Source organism: Ammospiza nelsoni, chromosome 1 (assembly GCF_027579445.1).
Source record: "Ammospiza nelsoni isolate bAmmNel1 chromosome 1, bAmmNel1.pri, whole genome shotgun sequence".
Lineage (NCBI taxonomy): Eukaryota > Metazoa > Chordata > Aves > Passeriformes > Passerellidae > Ammospiza > Ammospiza nelsoni.
Window position 1 is genome coordinate 128,849,298 of NC_080633.1, and position 17,464 is coordinate 128,866,761.

The following is a 17,464-nucleotide window of genomic DNA, read 5'->3' on the forward strand; positions in this document are numbered from 1 at the left end:
AGGCAGAGTCAGTGTGGGAAAATACAGGCTTATTAAAGGAATGCGAGGCAACGGGAGCATGACTTAATGATCTGAACTCCTCTGCAGAGAAGTCTCAATTCTCAGTGTAGGAAGATTAGTCTGGCCCTTAGAGGGAAGATAGAGAATGAAGAGTTGTCCTATATTATTTAAATGCCAACAGCATCCTTCTGGGAAATACCCAGTTGCTGAGTTTTGTTATGGAAGTGGAAATAGGTTACTTTCAGAGCAGTGTCTGTTGTACTTTATTTAAAACTCCAGCTCTTATCCTTGTCTGGTTTTACAGTTGTTACTAACAACTGATTTCTTCTCATCTGCTTGTTAGAAACACAGTCTATTGTATAGTTCAGCTGTGTTTAAGTGAGTGGATGCAGAGTGCTTTAAGAGTTCTAGTGATGATCTGCTGCTGCCGCTTAAAGAGCTCCTTCAGACCACATACATTTTCTTGGAAGCAGAGGTAGAACTTTATCATGGATTAGTGTATTCTTTGTGGAATTTGTTACACTTAATAACAAATCAACAATGAATCCCTATATGTTGGAATACATATAGAAATGTTTTGCCAAACGTAGAAATAGTCCAAAGTGTTTGGAAGTTGTGGGGAGTGTGCAGATATGCACAGCTGAGTGATCCACAGGAAGTGAAGCTTGAATGGATAGTTAAATTGTTGGGTAACAGTGAATATACTCTAATTAAACAACTGAAGTGTCTCTTGCAGGATGAGGTGAACTGGATGGATAAAGGAGCAAGCAGTTATTATGTAACTTGACATTCAGTCGTCTGGTGTTTATCAGAATTCTGCGTGTCAGGGTTATCCACAGAGAGAGTTAATTTTTTTTTTTTTATATTATCCCATATATTTTAATAAGTTCTTTTTAGGAAGCTGGATTGCAGAAAGAAATGGTTGTTTTAAAATACCCTTAGGAAGTTAATGACTTGTGTAAACAAGTAGTGAGAATGTTTTTTGATCAAGAAAAGCATAGATCTGAACAGCTTGTGTCAAAGAGGTGAGGCGTACTAGGTGTAGGGATAGCATACTGGAAGGTAATTATAAATATGAATGTAAGGGTATGTGGTGATAAGCATTTTGGAAATACCTGTTAGATGGCATTCTCTTCTCCAAGGTGTTCATTCCTCTTACTGTGTTTAAACCTCACTTCCTATTTGTGCTTTTGTCGTTGGAAGCCTGCCCTAGAGCAAATGTGTGCGTGTTTGTTTGCGTGTGTGTGTGTGTGTTTGTTATTCCTGGCTGCCTGCTTCCCCCCCGCCCCGAGGAACTGATGGTTTGGTACGGTTTTTCAGAACACTGCAGAATGGTGCTCTTTGGTTTTCCCAGTGCTCATCCCCAGTAGGCAAGTTTCTTTGAGCCTCCTTTCCTAGTTCTGCTGGTGGGATAGGCATGTGGGTGAGCCTGAGAACAGGAGTATTAGAAATGGGCAGCCTCGTGCTGGCCTTGTTGAAGCTGAGGGAGATGATATGGTTCCAAGTATGGCTGTGTTTCAGTGAAAGGAGGAAGCTTATTTCTTTGTCATTCATCTCCATAGGCTTTTCCGTGAAAAAGGGAGAGTGGGCCAATTCACACCTCTGTAAACCTATTTCAGCTATCTGACTCCTGAAAACCTCTTTGCTCTTTTGAATTGCAGTGAAATTGCCTCTAAAACATGATGGTTCAGTGTGCAATGTACCACCATATTTGAGTTAATTTGACTCTGAGATAAACATGTAACATGAATTTTATAGATGTTTCCAGTTCTTTGCAAAGCACTTTGATAGAAATTATGGTTCTGCTGCCCAGGACTACATGGATGTAGTTGACAGACAGATGGGAATATCTGTGCATATTTAAGAAGGAAATCTGGATGTAGTTCAAATTTCATGTTACAGAAAAGAATGAAAGATTCTTGAAGGCTTAGAGCTACTGTAATATAATAAAATTTGGGGGTTTGTGGCCAATAAAATGTGAGACTTTCGCTTACCAACTACTGAGAGTAGGCACAGAAAGTGCCTTTAGGGTCATACAAACAAGCCTTCATTTGTAAGCGGTGGCATCTGTGAGTAATTGTGATCCTTAAGTTTCTGTGACAAATACTTGCTATGTAAAAAGCCAAAACCAGAATCCATATAGCAAATTACTTGTATGTCTACTTTAACACAGTTAGAGATTTTCAGGGGTAATTTGTGAGTCTCAGGAATGTAGTTTGATAATGGAAAATTACGTACTTAAGTGTTTTGAAACAGTCTTTGTTGTGTTCTCTTCAACCAATGTTAGGTATACTATGGCTGTCTTGAGCTTGAGCAGTACTCTACTGAACTGCAGTAGAATACAGCTCAAACTGTCTATCTAGTCAGATGCTTATCTAGCTCTACAGAAAGGATTTTATTTTTCTTTATTTTGCAGTTGTGGAGTCGTACTATCCAACACTCATGTTTGTAGTGACTAATAATAGAAGATTATATTTATCTTTTCTAACTACTGGGAACCCCCATGGCAAGAGGCTGTGGTACCCTACAGTCCTGTGCAATAAGAGAAACAGTATTCTGGCAGCCAGAAGTGCACTTGTTTCTAGTGCGTGTAAAGGTGGTAATGTTAACTGTGCTTATCTTAGAATTACTGTATTGGAAGTGTTTTCACGTACTCTCTCTTGTCTCTGTTACTACCTCCAGGACAATCAATGTAATTCAGGATTTCCAAACGTTTCATGAAAGGGACAAGCCTTTCGCTTTGGTGCTCAGAATTTTGTACTTTTTTCTCAGTGACTTGGGAGAGAGTGGGAAGGTGTAGCGCAATGAGGGGATGGTTGTTAGTACAGGATAGCTGTGTGTCAGTTCTGTTTCACTTGGTTTTACTCTGCTGTTGTTCTGTATTTCTTTAGTCCCAATAGCTTTATCACTTATGAACATTACTCAAAGCTAGTCATTCTTTCCTTTGTGCTTCCCATCACCTGGGTAGTTCTGTCCATGGGAAACACAAAGTCATCATATGTGCTTTCTTTAACCCCACCTATCTCTGCTGTGCTTCCTGTAAAGCACAGTGATTTGATTATGTTTTGGAACATGGTGGGCTGAGATTTCCAGTTTTTACAGAGCAATGAGGGCTGTGGAGCAAGAGTTGTTTTTCTTGTTTGTGCAGTTCCTGACACAATAAAGCTATAATAATGAGAAAAGCTTATTTGTACTGTTACAGGAAAAATAGCCATGCAGTGATATGTTACTCTATCATGAGCCAAGTAAAGAAGACTCCAAATTTATCACAAATATATTTTGAAAATTTATTTCTAAGATACTCTGTGGTGTTTGAAATAAAACAAGTGTACTCATGCTCATGTGTGAGGTACAGCACCAGCATTATTCTTGCAGGACAAGAATCACAGGATTTATAGCAAATAGCATGGAAGGGAAGGAGGAAGAAAGGAAAAGATCTTTTCAAAGAGAGGGAGAGAATTTGGGTCTTAGTGATATGCATCTATTTGTCTATTGATTTAAAATTTTTTTGAATACATATAGACAGTTTCTAGACTTAAAAAATTATCCATGAGGCTCTCAGGACTTTCCTATTTGGAATCAATGACTTGAATTAATGCAGTAGCTGTAGTGGAGTTTTCTCAAACAAGAATATAGATCTTGCATAAAACACTGGAGACAAAATAATTTTTACTAAATCATAAATTTTATTGGCCATTTCCCTTATCATGTTTGCTTTGATGGATCAAGTCTATTTGAACAAAAGAATCTAAAAATATCAATGGTGCCCTGCACAGAATACTTTCATGGGTGCTGAGTGTATCCATTTAAGTATGTGCACACATGTTAATGTTAGGAGTATGCTTTAGCAATTTCAAGATCTGATTCTTATTTAAAGAAGCTACTAATCTGGGTAAAATCATGTCTTGCAGGCCATCTATCTTCTATTAATGTCTTGTCTTTTTTTACTCGTTGCGATTCACAGTAGGTTTTGAGGAATGCAGTATGTTATGACCATCAAGTTGTAGCAAGTTCATCTCTAATTCTTCCTGAGTCCTGAGGATATTTAATAAGCAGCACTGTTTAGACAACTCTAGAAAGTTAATGCAGCTAATTAATAACCTTTCCTATCGTAGCAATTGAAATTTCCCAGCTGACATTGTTAGAGCAAGAACTGTGTCAATTCAATGGCTTTTCCGTAGCGAGAACAGAAGCTCCTGTGGTTACCTTTAAACTCAGTGACATCTCCACTTCTGTCTGCTGTAACCAGAGTAGATCAAATAGCTCGTAATAAATAATGAAAATAATTTTGCACAAGGTTGTTTGGATGCGATTAACAAAAAGTATGTTTCACACATGTTGAAGAGACAGGGAAAAAAGGTGCATTGCCTTAGATGCAATGCACCCCCTTTCCCCCTTTGGTTGTGCTTTTTCACACTGGGTGCACAATGGGTACAGGGTTACACTGTGCAATGTTACTTCTACATTTTAATTAGTTCAGTGAAGCATTAACAAGGGACCAAGAGTATGTCTTGTGTTACTGGAAGGTAGCTGGGCAGACAGCGTGACACTTGGTTTAAGTTCAGTTTCAGTGTGAATAGGTGCGTGGGGTCTAAAAACTCCAGGTACCACACTATGCATAAACAAGTCTGCACAAGTCTTTGCAAGGTCTGTAATTTCAGTGAACTTTTTCATACATTAAAGGAAACGAGTTTTTTTAAGAACTTTACAGTGCTTTTTAATTCTATCAGTAAGAAAACAAAACACATTAAAAAGTATAAAAAGTTGTCAAAATCAAAGTTCTATTTCTAGTAATAATAGGAAGAAGGAAAGAAAACAGTTTTATCTTTCAAATGAGGATATTTTTCTTAGATGCAATAAACATGCAGTGTTTTTATGATTTTTATATTTGATATATGTGCAAAATGTGCTGTAAATATACTGTTGCTTCATTGCCCTTCCTAGTAAACTGCTTGCTTTCAAGTCACTTATGTCACTACATTCATCTGGGATGTGTTGCAGTTAATTCTAACTTAGTGTTACTGTCATAAAGGTGGAGTTAAAGCTCAACAGCACTATACTACTGATTCCAGTATTCCCTGGTTTGCTCAGGCCAATGTTCCAAAAAGAATATAGCAGATCTGGAAATTACGGTTTGATTTCTCAATCCCCTATTTTTGCCTCTATCAAAACTATGAAATTTTCTCCTTGATCTCTGTCTGGATTGTGATATCTTCGACTTTCTGCTGAATAAAGGCTTGAAATAAATTGATGTTGTAACTTTATTTTATTAATCCAGTTAGCATTCTGGATATTGAAACCTTTATTCTCTAGATGTATCTTAGGCCTTTTTTTTTTTTTGGCACATGACATGTAGGCTCACTAGTAAATGTGCAGCAGTAGAGCAGTGTTTTCCTTCTTTTCAAAAACCCTTGTGATTCTCCCCCACCCTCCAATATCAAGTACTCCTACACTATTTCAGTCTTTTTTGGAAAAAAAAAAAATCAGTTGTAAATCTGAGTCATGCTGTAGTCTGGAACCAGAAGCTTGGATGTTTTGTGGGTTCCTGGTAGAGATTCATGGAGTAATAGGAGATTATATTTTCAACCTTATAAGTTTTTGATAGTTGCAGTTATTATTTATGAATAATGATTTAATTTCTTCTGTTAGCATTTTTTCAGGATGGCACAGGCCCAAATTGTGAGAGGAAAAGAGGATAACCAGCAGTATTTTATTTCAAGAATATAGGACCTGATGATAGCATCTAACTTGGGACAGAGTAGTGAAATTTTCTTTTTGTTTGTATATGGTTATGGGGTTTTGATTTTAATTTTTTAAAATACAATGCACCAGCTTTACATAGCTTGTGTGCTAGCATTTGTTCCTGTACTTACAAAGAGTCAAGACGAGAAATAATTTAGCATGATGTAAAAACAAAACCAATTTTTTTCACTGCAGCCGTAATTTAAAGAAACCAGTAGGGAAAAGTACGAAGCATGTGAAGAGTATGAATCAAATTTGCATTGCTCTTCTTTCTACTGTATAAGCACTGCGCAGCCCACACATCAAAATTTTCCCCTAGTCTGGCACTTCTCAAGTGTGACGTAGTTTAAATTCTGAAATGGGGTTTTAGAAAAGGATAGCTATAGCCATTGAACACATGCAAGTGGGCTAAGCAGTTCTTTCATAACTGTGTTTTAATACTTTCAATAGCTGTTTAAAATAGCTAGAAACTTGGGGTTTTTCTATTTTTTTAAGTAATATAGCAGTGGAAGTTTCCAAATAGGAGGGTGAAGTGTTAGATTCAAATTAGTGATAGGGTCTAATCAGTTAAGAATAGGCTTCTAACCCTCATAATGGACATAGCTCATTTAAGGATGGGTAGGCAGTATGGTCTCTCTTGCTTCCCCTGCTAGCTTGGATCTATCCCTTCTCCTCTGATTTCCTCACTTTTTTCATTGAGATTTAGTTGTAATTTAGGTGACTGAATTCACCCTTTGAATTGTTTGATTTTGGTTTAGTAATCTGGTTTTTTTTCTACTCTGTCTGATGCCAAGTTAGATTACCACCTGAGAACATGTACAACCTTCAGGCAGTGGTCAGTCAGGTAACCTCCCTTATACCTGGCAGGGCAGAAGTAGGGTAGGGTGTGACATGAATAGAACTACTTATGTACTTTAAATCAGGAATCTTGTTGAAGCTGAGCCAGTGTCTCTGCTAGATTTTCAATTTCCACTGCTTGCTGCCAAGTATATTAGAGCTGCCTATAAATAGTTTGTGGAATTTTTGACTGAGAATAAAAAATAATGTCAGGTTCTTTTCAGTCCCTGCCTTTTAAAACAACAACTGAGCAGCTTTAACTATTTTGTTTTGGGTTTTTTTTTTTTTTTTTGTTCTGAAACTTTCACACAAAAATCCCTCAGTCAAATCAGTTTAGCTGCTACTTTAAAAGTATGTATTTTAATGGTAGCAGACTCAAAATATAAAGAAGAGTGGAAAGTGACTAAGACACAATAATGTGTATCATTTGTAGACTGCAGCATCTTCCAAACGTTTGCTTGATGTTTCCTGATGGTGCTTTGGGCTCTGTTTTGAGACTCAAGCATCATCTGGATGGCAGCATGTATGTGAAATTTGTATTATGCTAACATCACAGATGATAGGGAATTTTATACAATTTTTTATGTGTGTTGCAATGGCATTCACAACTGGTGTAATATTGGTGAATAATGTATGCAATGCCTAGTGAATCCAGAATGAGAAGTTGTATAGCTTACACTGAATGGCTGTAGAGGCTGAGCTTATTCCTGAAATTGAGGTGGAGCCTCCCTGCAGCTGTGGTGAGTAGAGGACATGCTTGGGGTTTGTCTTGGTGCATCCCACAGCCTGGCAAGAGGGGATTTGAGGAGCAAAAGAAGTTATGCTGAAGACACAAGTTTGTGCTATATATGTTTCTAAAGGGTTTTTCTTGGACTAGGTCTAGTGTGGCCCAGAAACCTCAGTATCCATTACAAATAGGAGCATATTCTCTAAAAGAAATCCAGTTTACTGATTCCAGGGCCCCAGTGTAATGTGCATGAAAGAACAGGAAGTGGAGCAGATCAGGACATTCAGAAACATGTCCCTTACCTGAAACAAAATACTAATGTAGACAGATCCCACGTTCACGCCATAAAACTATCAGAAATAAAGAATGTATTATGTTTTGGTAGAGAAGCTAATAGATTTGTAATTTGTAAATTCAAAGCATTTACTGATGTACAAACTTAAATTTTTAGAGTATGGATTGTAATACTCAATTTTTGAAGAAAGAATGAAGACTTTTTTTAGATTTGGAGGTAATTACAATGCTAAGAAACGTGAAAGTAGGAGAACATTTGTCTTTGTAGATTTTTAGTTCAGTGTTACAAATTATGAAATATCATCATAGAATGGCCTGTGCTATTAAAGGACCATCTATTTCACCTGCTGTAGGCAGGGACTTTCCACTAGACCAGGTTGCTTTAGGCCCCATCCAACATGACCTTGAACACTTCCAGGGATGGGGCATTTTTATGGGGAGAATACATCTCTGTTCTTCACCAGCCTCACAGCAAAGAATTTCCTCCTGGTATCCAAACTAAGCCGGCTCTCTTTTGGTGTAGTCATTCCCCTTGTCCTGTCACTGCAGGCCCTCTCCAGCTCTCCTATAGGCCAACTTTAGGCACTGAAGTAACCACAGCTCTCACTCAGCCTTTCCTCACAGGAGAGGTGCTCCAGCCCTCTGATCACCTTTGTGGCCCTATTTATGGCAATAAAAGTAGATGTGATGTTCATTCAAGTGCTGATTAACTTTTGAGCTTAGGCTTTTTAGAGCAAATGTGGATTTGGAAGCTTCATGACTATTTTATTCACCAAAAAAATAAATTTAAGACCTGTTTTTCAAAAGTGTCATGCAACTACATGTTGTTCAAAAAGTTCCTCGGAGAAAAGGAAAGGACAAGGTGAGAGAGTGATTAATAGAAGACAGTGTTAGAAAAGTTTTGAATGTACAGTGCAGACTTTCAGCAGCACCATTCCTATTATTTTATACCCAAGAATAATTGTCTAAGCACGAAATGGTGGATACTGGTTGTTGCAAAAGGTAAAAAAAAAAGTCTAAAACCTGCATAAAAGTATTCCATTGCAGAATTGATCCTTTAGTTTTTGTCTTAGTTTACTGAATAAAGTTGCATCACAGTTGGTCTAAAATGAAAATGGTGCCACGTAAAATAATAGCATTGAGTATTGTAAGCAAATTCTGTGCTTTATCTGCTTTTACATTGAAATTGTATGTGCTTATTTCTGGATTGTGTATTGTTAAACATTTAAATAAGCACTGTTTCAGTATTGTTTCATCTGTTAGTCATTTTTATTCTTAATTAGAGAAATTACCTATGTCACTGTAGTGTTTGCATGTACAACACTTTCTCATTTTTCTGAACATTGGCTTTCACTCTTAGAAATTTTAGATATATTAACTGTATCCTCTTTGTGGCAAGTGTTCTTCTGTTACTGGAACCTGCAATAAAGGTTGTCACTGTTGCTCTGCATGCCTTCAGTAGAAAATCCTGACTGATGCCTATATGGCAGTGTTTCTGTGTATTGCATGTGTAATTTTATATTAAAATAAATGGTTGTTTAATCCATCCCTCACATAAAGGATACTTGGCATCGTGCTCCACATTTGAAATTGATTTACAAATCATCACCTGAAATTCTGATAGCTCCAGTACTTAATCCTAAGGAAATAAGGGGAAAAAAAAGTAAACCTAACTAGTTAATGCCAAACGGTTCATTTAAAAATAAATAATATAAAATTCATCAGTAACTCTTCTAGAGATTCTTCAGCTACACTGGAGATTATTGATCCATTAATTCCTGAAAGTACTATCCCTTCAGTATCATCCCTTCTCATGATACTTTTTAAATTGCTTTCTGTCATGAGTTGCATGTTGCCCTTTGTCAAGGAAATAAGCAGCAGCTGGGTGTAGGACAAAAACTAATGGTCAAAGTGTAATACACAATGTAAAAAGTCAGTGAAGACAGGAAAATATGAGATTACTGTGATTTGTGAATCTTATTCCAAGTAGTTGATCCAAATACATATTGGTGCACAAGCTAATTTTATTTCATGCATATATCTAATGGAAGGGATGTAGTGATTGCAAACTAAACTGTCAGAAGGCAGAAAATAGTAAAATGGTGGTACCTGTAAAAGCTGGGACTGGTATTGTAGAAATTTGGGAATGATACTGCTAATTTGCATTTTTACTGGATTTGGAGATACTACAAATAGTTGCCTGACTTCAGTGGACTGTATGTTCTGAGCTGTGCTCCACCTTAGTTTGAAGCATTCTTGGTAGCAATAACTCCGTGTTTCACAGACTGTTCTGGGGATGGGGGGTAAGTTTCAAACTGTTAGACTGTTCTTTTTTTTTTTCCCTTTTGCTCCACTGTTTTCTTCACTTTCAGTTCTTTCACTCATGTAAATTGAAGTGCACATGTGCTCTTCCTGTCTTCTCAAGAAGAGAAAATTTAAATTTCTGTAGTTTGATTTAGCAGTGGTTGGAGAACACATGGTGCACAGATAGAAAAGAAACTACAGGAGAAACTTAATTTTATAGACTCTGAGTTATAAATGAGGGAAAAACACATCTAGTCCTTTTTGCATGCTCATGTCCATCTGAGATTACAGAAAGTATTTCTTTCATTTGGTACTTTCAGTATACTGAATACTGATCCTTCTGCAGTACAGGAGAGCTTGGCAGCAGTATGGCCATATACCTATGCATGTGTAGCTTTTGGCTGTGGATACAGCTTTAAATTCCTTCAGCTGATGCATTTTATTCTAAATGCACATTAATTTAACAAATATAAGGAAAGTGTTCAAGAGATGAGGTTGTAAATGATGGGTCAAAAGACTGAAAAGGCTCCTAACTGATTGGGTTTTTTTGGTTCATTAAATGCAGGTGGCCCACGAGTAAGTAATTCAATAAAGTATTTTGGGTTACATACTGAACTAAGGCTTTTATCATAGAATGGTTTGTGTTGGAAGGAACCTTTGTAGATCATGTAGTTTATCTGAAGAGTAGTAGTACTTGTTTTTCTGTTGGTCTTCCACATGCCCTGCTCTGAGCTGTAACATCATAACCATGGATTAACCTTAGGCGTGGTAGGCAGGCAGTGGCCTTTGCCACTTCTCTCCCGCAGGCTTGGCAGAGGAGCCTGACTGAGGCTCAGCAGGACACATGGCATCTTCAGTGAAAGCTTGTTTCTGTTTCTGCTCAGCTGTGCTTAGGTGTTTGCAGGAAATGGGCCACTGGCTGGGACTGTCATAAAATGTGCTATCAAAAAGGGTCATTCCAAGAAGGCATCATAGATTTTCCAGCTTCAGTATCTGTAGATGAAGAAGGTTATTTTTATTTTTTGTACTCAGTAGTCAAAGTACCATTGCTAAGTGGTTTTTTAGGGAGGTGATATGGGAGGCAGCACCAGTTTGTTCTTGAAAGCATATAGTGACCTTATTTTGGTCAATAAGAAGCATAACTTAGTGAAGAATAATGCAGGGTAACTTCAGGACAAGGGACAGTTTTGTAAGGTACAGGGTGAGAAGAAATTTTGGGGTAGGATGAAGAAAGGATGTTTGGTCGTGAAATACATTGTCTAAAGTAAGGCAAGTTGAACACATATGATAAAGGGTGTTTAGAAACACATAATATACAGGAACTGTTGTTGATCTCTTGCCCTTGATAATTGTGATTCAAGAAAAATACCCTGTCCAGACTGCCTGTGTAGCATTCATTAAGAGGTACCACTGTACCTTTTAACTCAAGGTAGTTTAGAAAAAGCTCTCTCTTCATAGCTGTTCAGTTACAGCGCTTCTTCAATTTGTACAGCTCTATTTATAGGGGGTTGTAATTTGGCTGTTGAGGATAATGGCACAGGCTTAATCTTGATACAGAAGAATTTAGCTTCAACAGAGATAGGTCTATTTAATTCAGTCTCAAGATACATGATGTTATTTCAAACTGAAGTTACAGAGTTTGATTTTACAATCACGGCGGACAAAGTTGCATGTACCAGATCTTTGTGTGTGCTTTTGCACTATTTATCATTTCAGTGTATTATATTAGTATTACTAATTTTAGCCAATCTGAAATCAAAACTGCTTCATTTAAGAGTCATTATTTACTGTCTCAAATACATCAGCATTTAGGTAAACTTGTTCTTTGTTCAAATCCTTCAAGTTCACCTATATATATGTATTTATATATCTGGAGAGCAGAAGGTTGCCTTGTTTAATCTGAATATTTTGACTAAGGAACACAACTATAGGAGGGTGGAGGTTAGTGGGCGTCTGTTTGGTTATGCTTTTTGTAAATGCATGAATTTGGATACAAATCAAAGGAGTGGCTCATATCAGGAGTGTTGGCTTAGTTTTATGCTCTGAAGAAATATCTACATAATCCTTTGAGTCTGATACTCATCCCATTTTGAGAGAGCTGTGCTGCATAGGCTGTGGGGAAAGATGGATGCAGGGGTGTTACACCCTAAAATGAAGGCTGCTGCATTGTGGTTAACCTCCAGAGTGAGGCTCAGCATCACTGCTACTGTCTGGGTTTCAAATATATAGAACTTGGCAGGTGATTTTTCCAAACATGTCATTTTTTTCTAGTGTGAAAGCATTCTTTTCCTTTGCTCTTTAGTTGAAGTGTTTGCTGCTGCCACATTTTCTTTGCTGCCAGCCCACTCCCCAGGCCTGTATTTAATCTCCTACCTGTGATGAAATTCCGAAGTAGTTAATGAGTCAAATACCTTCCAAGGCTATGGGTGTTATCTTCTGCATAGTTCTGTTCACCTCTCCAGATTACATGTAGGAGTCTTGGACCACGAGATTGGGAACTGATGTTTTGACAGTGCCAGGATTTTCTGGGTGGGGTATGAGGTGTTTGCCATAGTTTCATCTGGATTTGTAGGGGAGAAATTCCCCAACTGCTAGAAAACCTGAAGGCAGACCTAGTGTAATCTTACGTGCTTCTGTGGTCAGTCAACTGTGAGACATGAATCAAAAGGAATTAATTCAAGTGTCTGTGAAGCTACTTGTCTGTCTCTGCCTGCTCCTTAGATGAGGTGACATTGCAGCCCAGAGGATTTGAGTGGAACAGAAAAAAGTGGTGGAGGTCAAAAGGTCTGGCTTTGTGCTGTGAAGGTAAAATAAAATTTTATGGATACATCTGTTAGAATGGGTGAACAACTTTGAACATAACCATTCTTCCTTTGAACATTTGGGAGATTTTTAAATTTGTTGAAGACAGAAAGGCACCTCAAATGTTGGAGGTTGTTCCATGCTGTAAAACATTCTATCAAGAGTCCAACTCATTTAGTGACAAGTTGGTTGTGTTTTTTCGTATTGCAGTCAAGCAGTCTTCAGAGATATTACCATGAATGGTGGCAACAAACTCATGTGCACCTCAGTAGAAAGCCATTAAAAGCACTTTCCATACTTTTGCTTAACCTATAGGCCACCAGTAGTTTAAAATTTCATATTCTGTTTATGAATTTATTTTGTTTTGTTTAGAAAAAGTATATTAAATGCTTGATTTTATCTTGATCCTTATCCACTTGAATTTTTTTAATTTACGTGCAGTTGCTGACCATATCTTAAGCTGCAGGGCTAAAGTTGACATATATTTCTGTTTTGTATTTGTACTGTGTTTATAAAAGGATGTGAAGAAAGTGGGTATAGTCCTGGTTACACAAGTGATGGAAGATGTTGATTTTAAAGAAAACAATCCTAGTTTTTCACAGGCAGCACAGAAGGCAGGATCTTTTTGGTGTGTAGCTTCCAGTGCTGTGCTGTCAAGACTCCTATAACTGATATGGACCAATCTAGTGCTGAGTTTTGTTAGGTAACAACTGCTTCAGTTTAAAACTTGAGGTTGAAATGGGCATAAATAGCAAATATTTCTTTAGGACATAAAGAAATATAAAAACTTACTGGTGGCCTAAGAAATTTTATTTTATATTTTCATATTCTGCTGTGTTAAGTAGATTAACAAGAATTTCAAAGATAATTATGTTCCCATGTCTTAATGGAAGTTACTGATCTGTTACCTGATATATTGGTCTTCTAGAAGGCTAACTTTAAAAGGAACCATGTGATTATTTGTTGAGATCATACAAGGATCACCGCCTAAAAATTTCATGATGTTGTCAGCAGTTAGTAACATTTAAATGGCATATGAACACACTGTTTCAATGATAGTTTTCAATAAAAGAGGAAGTAATAATCTGAGAGATTCCTCATCTTTAATGTAATGAAAGTTTAGTGGTAGTTTATTTTTTAAAAAATACCAAAGACCTTTTTTTGATACTGTAGTACTTGGATCTGAGTTTAAGCTTTTCATCATCACACATTAGTGCCACTTCTGACTAATCATTGAAGTTAGTTTGACAATAAATATGACAACTTTTTATCTCAAGAGATTAATTGTTTGATTGTAAAGCATATTTAGATGGAAAATATTCAAGTGTTCTCTCTAGGTATTCAAGATTAAATTCTTCCTTTGAACATTTGGGAGATTTAAGTTTTCTTAACCCATTAATTCTGAGTCAACACACAGAGGATTTCGATGCAAGTTCCCATTTTAGTATGCTTCTCATTATTACTGATTTATAGTTTTTGTCAGTCTTTGATACATATATACTTTGTCTTGTTTTCCATCACATCAGTATTATGTCAGTCTTTTCATGTTTCATTGTATTTTTATCAGAACTGACTTCATTAGTATTCTGGGGTTTTTGTTTTACTGGTCTTTGCGTACAGGCAGTTTGTCAGGAATTCATATTCTGGGAGCATCAGTGATGTGCTCAAAAACTGACTGTCTTCAATGTAATTACTTCTGGGTTATTAATATTTCTAGATGTTTGTGAGTTCCTTCTTTTTTTGTCATGATGCTCATTTTCAGTGTTCAATAACAACAGCAGATATAACTGTATGTGCTAATGCCCCTTTTTAAAAGTAAAAAGGTGAATAATCCCTGGTGTACTTGAAAGATAAAATGTCAGCAAGTTATTTTTAGGCTAGACAAGAGGTTCTGAAATGTGTTAATGTTTTCTTTATGCTGATGGAAATAATGGAAAACAAAACAATCAGAAATATGCTTCTGTGGAATTAGTTCCAAGTAAAATCATTTTCCAGCAAAGATGTTTATTTTGTAAATTGAGAGCTAAGTGTTACTGTACACACAAAATTAGAGTGGCAGCATCCTTTGGCATGTCATTGATATGCAAAGCAGAGAAATTATTTGGAGAACAGTTTTTTAAAACTTAGATGTATATTTTACTTTGAAAATAGTTTATTGAAAAATAGTTGCTCACCAACAGTATTTGAAATAGCATTTGTTTTAAAAATACTTCAGTGTTTTGAACATTGAGGAGAATTGTTGCAGTGTGGAATTTTTTTTAATAACTGAGGCAAAGCAATTTGGTATGTAAATATATGCAGTGAAATTAGTACTTTGAAAATGAAGTGGGAAACATGCCACTTTGAAGAACCAAGGAATTTAGTTTTTAAAAATAAAAAAATTAACTTACTATCTTTCTACAAATTATGATCATCAGGTTTCTAACTGTATTGTGTCTCTAAGAAGCTAAAAATTATGGCTGTCTGTATTTGGTGTCAACCCTGGGAGCAATTTCTTAAACATCCTATGTGTAATCACTGGGGAGCACTGGGGTATACTCTTTCTTGGTCTGCTTGTAACAGTCTTTAAATTGGTATAAAAGGAATTTGTGTTTTCTTCATATATTTAAGGTTCTTGTTCCCAGACATAGTACCCTGACATTGCAGTGCTGGTAGAACAACTGACATCACATACATGAAAATCTGTGTGACATGGCAAATCTTAAGGACTACAAAACTTTGAAGGATTAAGAGTTGTGGGTTTTTTGCTTAAGTGAAGTATTTTACATTTTAGATTCACTGCCTATGTTCAAAGGAACTTATGTATCAGAGTAGCTGTTTACTCCTGATATTTCTGAAAGATTTTACTAAAAATTTGTTGTAAATGTTAAAAGAAAAGATAATGAATAAAGGAGGGGAGAAATGCACACAAATACAATTTGATGTGTCGCATCCTGTACCAGGACTGCCACCTGCCAGCAAATATGTTGGCTTTACCAGGCTTTTTTTGCTTTGGAGAGTAGAAAGTAGTATGGTGTTAGGAGGGATACCCTTTTTTGGTCTCTTACTCTCGATGACCATATTGGTCTTGTTCTTCTTTGCAAGTCTACTTTGTTTTAATGAACATTGCGGGGGAGTTACTCTCAAAGCTAGCTGGTTCCCTGCTGTATCTGAACTGTCTTTCTGGACAAAGGGTGTAGGCTGCAATTTTTCTGAAATAGATGGGTATAGTCCCCTGGATGTCTTATTTGCATAGCATTTACTAGCAAATCTTGCTCTAGAAGGAGATGAGGAAGATGCATGGAAAGAGACCTTTCGTGAAAATAAAATAGCACTTGATGCAAAATACAAAGTCTACCATGTGACATGCATAAGGTTTCTCAAAAATGACAGTATCAGTCTCTGCTTTTTCCTTAACTTTCTAGTACATCTAATTGTTCCTAGTAAACTAACAATGCTTGGGTGGGGGTATTTTTTAATGTATGGTAACTTTCTCTCTAGTTTTTCTCTTTAATTTATGATAAAACTTATGTTGGACCTTTCATGTTTAATATTAATTAAAAGAACTTCAGGTTTGTTCATTCTGTTCTGTAAAAAGGTATCTGAAGAATTTTTACAAATTTTATCTTGGAAATTAGCTTATTCATTATGTTTAATTTTAGGAAATGGTGCTCTTGCAGAACATTCTGAAAATGTGCATATTTCAGGAGTTTCAACGGGTAAGTCATTTTTTGTAATGTTTAAATTTCATGCATGACTTAAATAGTAAATATTGAAAGCCACCTGGTATCTTATGAAGAGATATTTGGCTATAAAAATTATTACTGCCTTTTGCAGCATGTAATAAGGAATGAAGCAACTGGAACATGGAAAAATTCTCATAAGATAAAACTGATACCTGCATGCTCATGAACAGATTATGCCTTTCTAAGTGGACTGCTTAATTATTTTTCCATACAAACATTGAACTAAGAGAAAAGTTGGTTTAAGTTGAATTGATATTTTCTTTCCACAGTGAAGTTTTTGTGAAATGAAATTTACTGAAATGTAATTTTGGACACTGCTACTATCAAATAACGTAAATCCAAGAGTTATGCATTTCACCTGATTAGATTTAACTGAAATGACTGTACACTTGGCTGCACAGTTTCTTTAATACAAGAAAAAAATTTAGAACTCATGAAACTGAGAAACTGATGAGATGCTGGGAGCAGAGGGGGTATAAAAGCAGCTCAAAGGTTTCTATGTTCCCTTCCAATAAGTGAGTTTTAGGCCTTTTCTGGGCAGCAGCTGCAGCCATGTCTGGTGTGTGTTAGTGATGGGACTGTGTGGCCATTGAGGCATTGGCGTGCACTCTTTGTTCTTCAGATGCTGTGCAGTGTCAGCCGCTGCTGGGCGTGGTTTATCATACAGATACCCAGAATATGTGCAAACAGGGAAATAAAGGCTCCTCAGCAGGTAGCAGAATACAAGCCTGATTCTTTCCCTAGGAAAACTGCCTCTAATCCCTAGAATTCAAACTGATTTTCATACCTCCTTCTCCTAAAATAGGAGTCAAAATGCAAAGTTGTCCTTTTTGAGAACAACTTGTACATCTCACTGTAGTTATCCTTGCAGTATTGCTTTAAACATTACGTTGCTACTTCTGCTTCTATGGTTGAGTTTTTGGATAAATTTATGGTCAGTGGGTGGTCTCTGTTACACCTACTGCTTTCTGTTTGCCTTTTATTGTTCAGCACTCAAGGACTGTTAAAAGTCTGTTTATAGAAGATCTTTCTT

General features: G+C 36.6%; 1 protein-coding gene across 2 annotated transcripts in view; it reads left to right on the forward strand.

Moving 5' to 3' along the window:
* The window catches only part of LRP12 (LDL receptor related protein 12), a 49,590-nt gene that overhangs the window by 12,331 nt on the left and 19,795 nt on the right, over positions 1-17,464 (forward strand). Inside the window, exon 2 of one of the 2 annotated variants that reach the window (XM_059467138.1) lies at positions 16,348-16,404. In XM_059467138.1, the coding sequence (XP_059323121.1) occupies positions 16,348-16,404 (57 nt within the window). Of the gene's footprint in view, positions 1-16,202; positions 16,405-17,464 lie in introns of those variants that run through there. The other variant, XM_059467130.1, reaches the window with a different exon arrangement.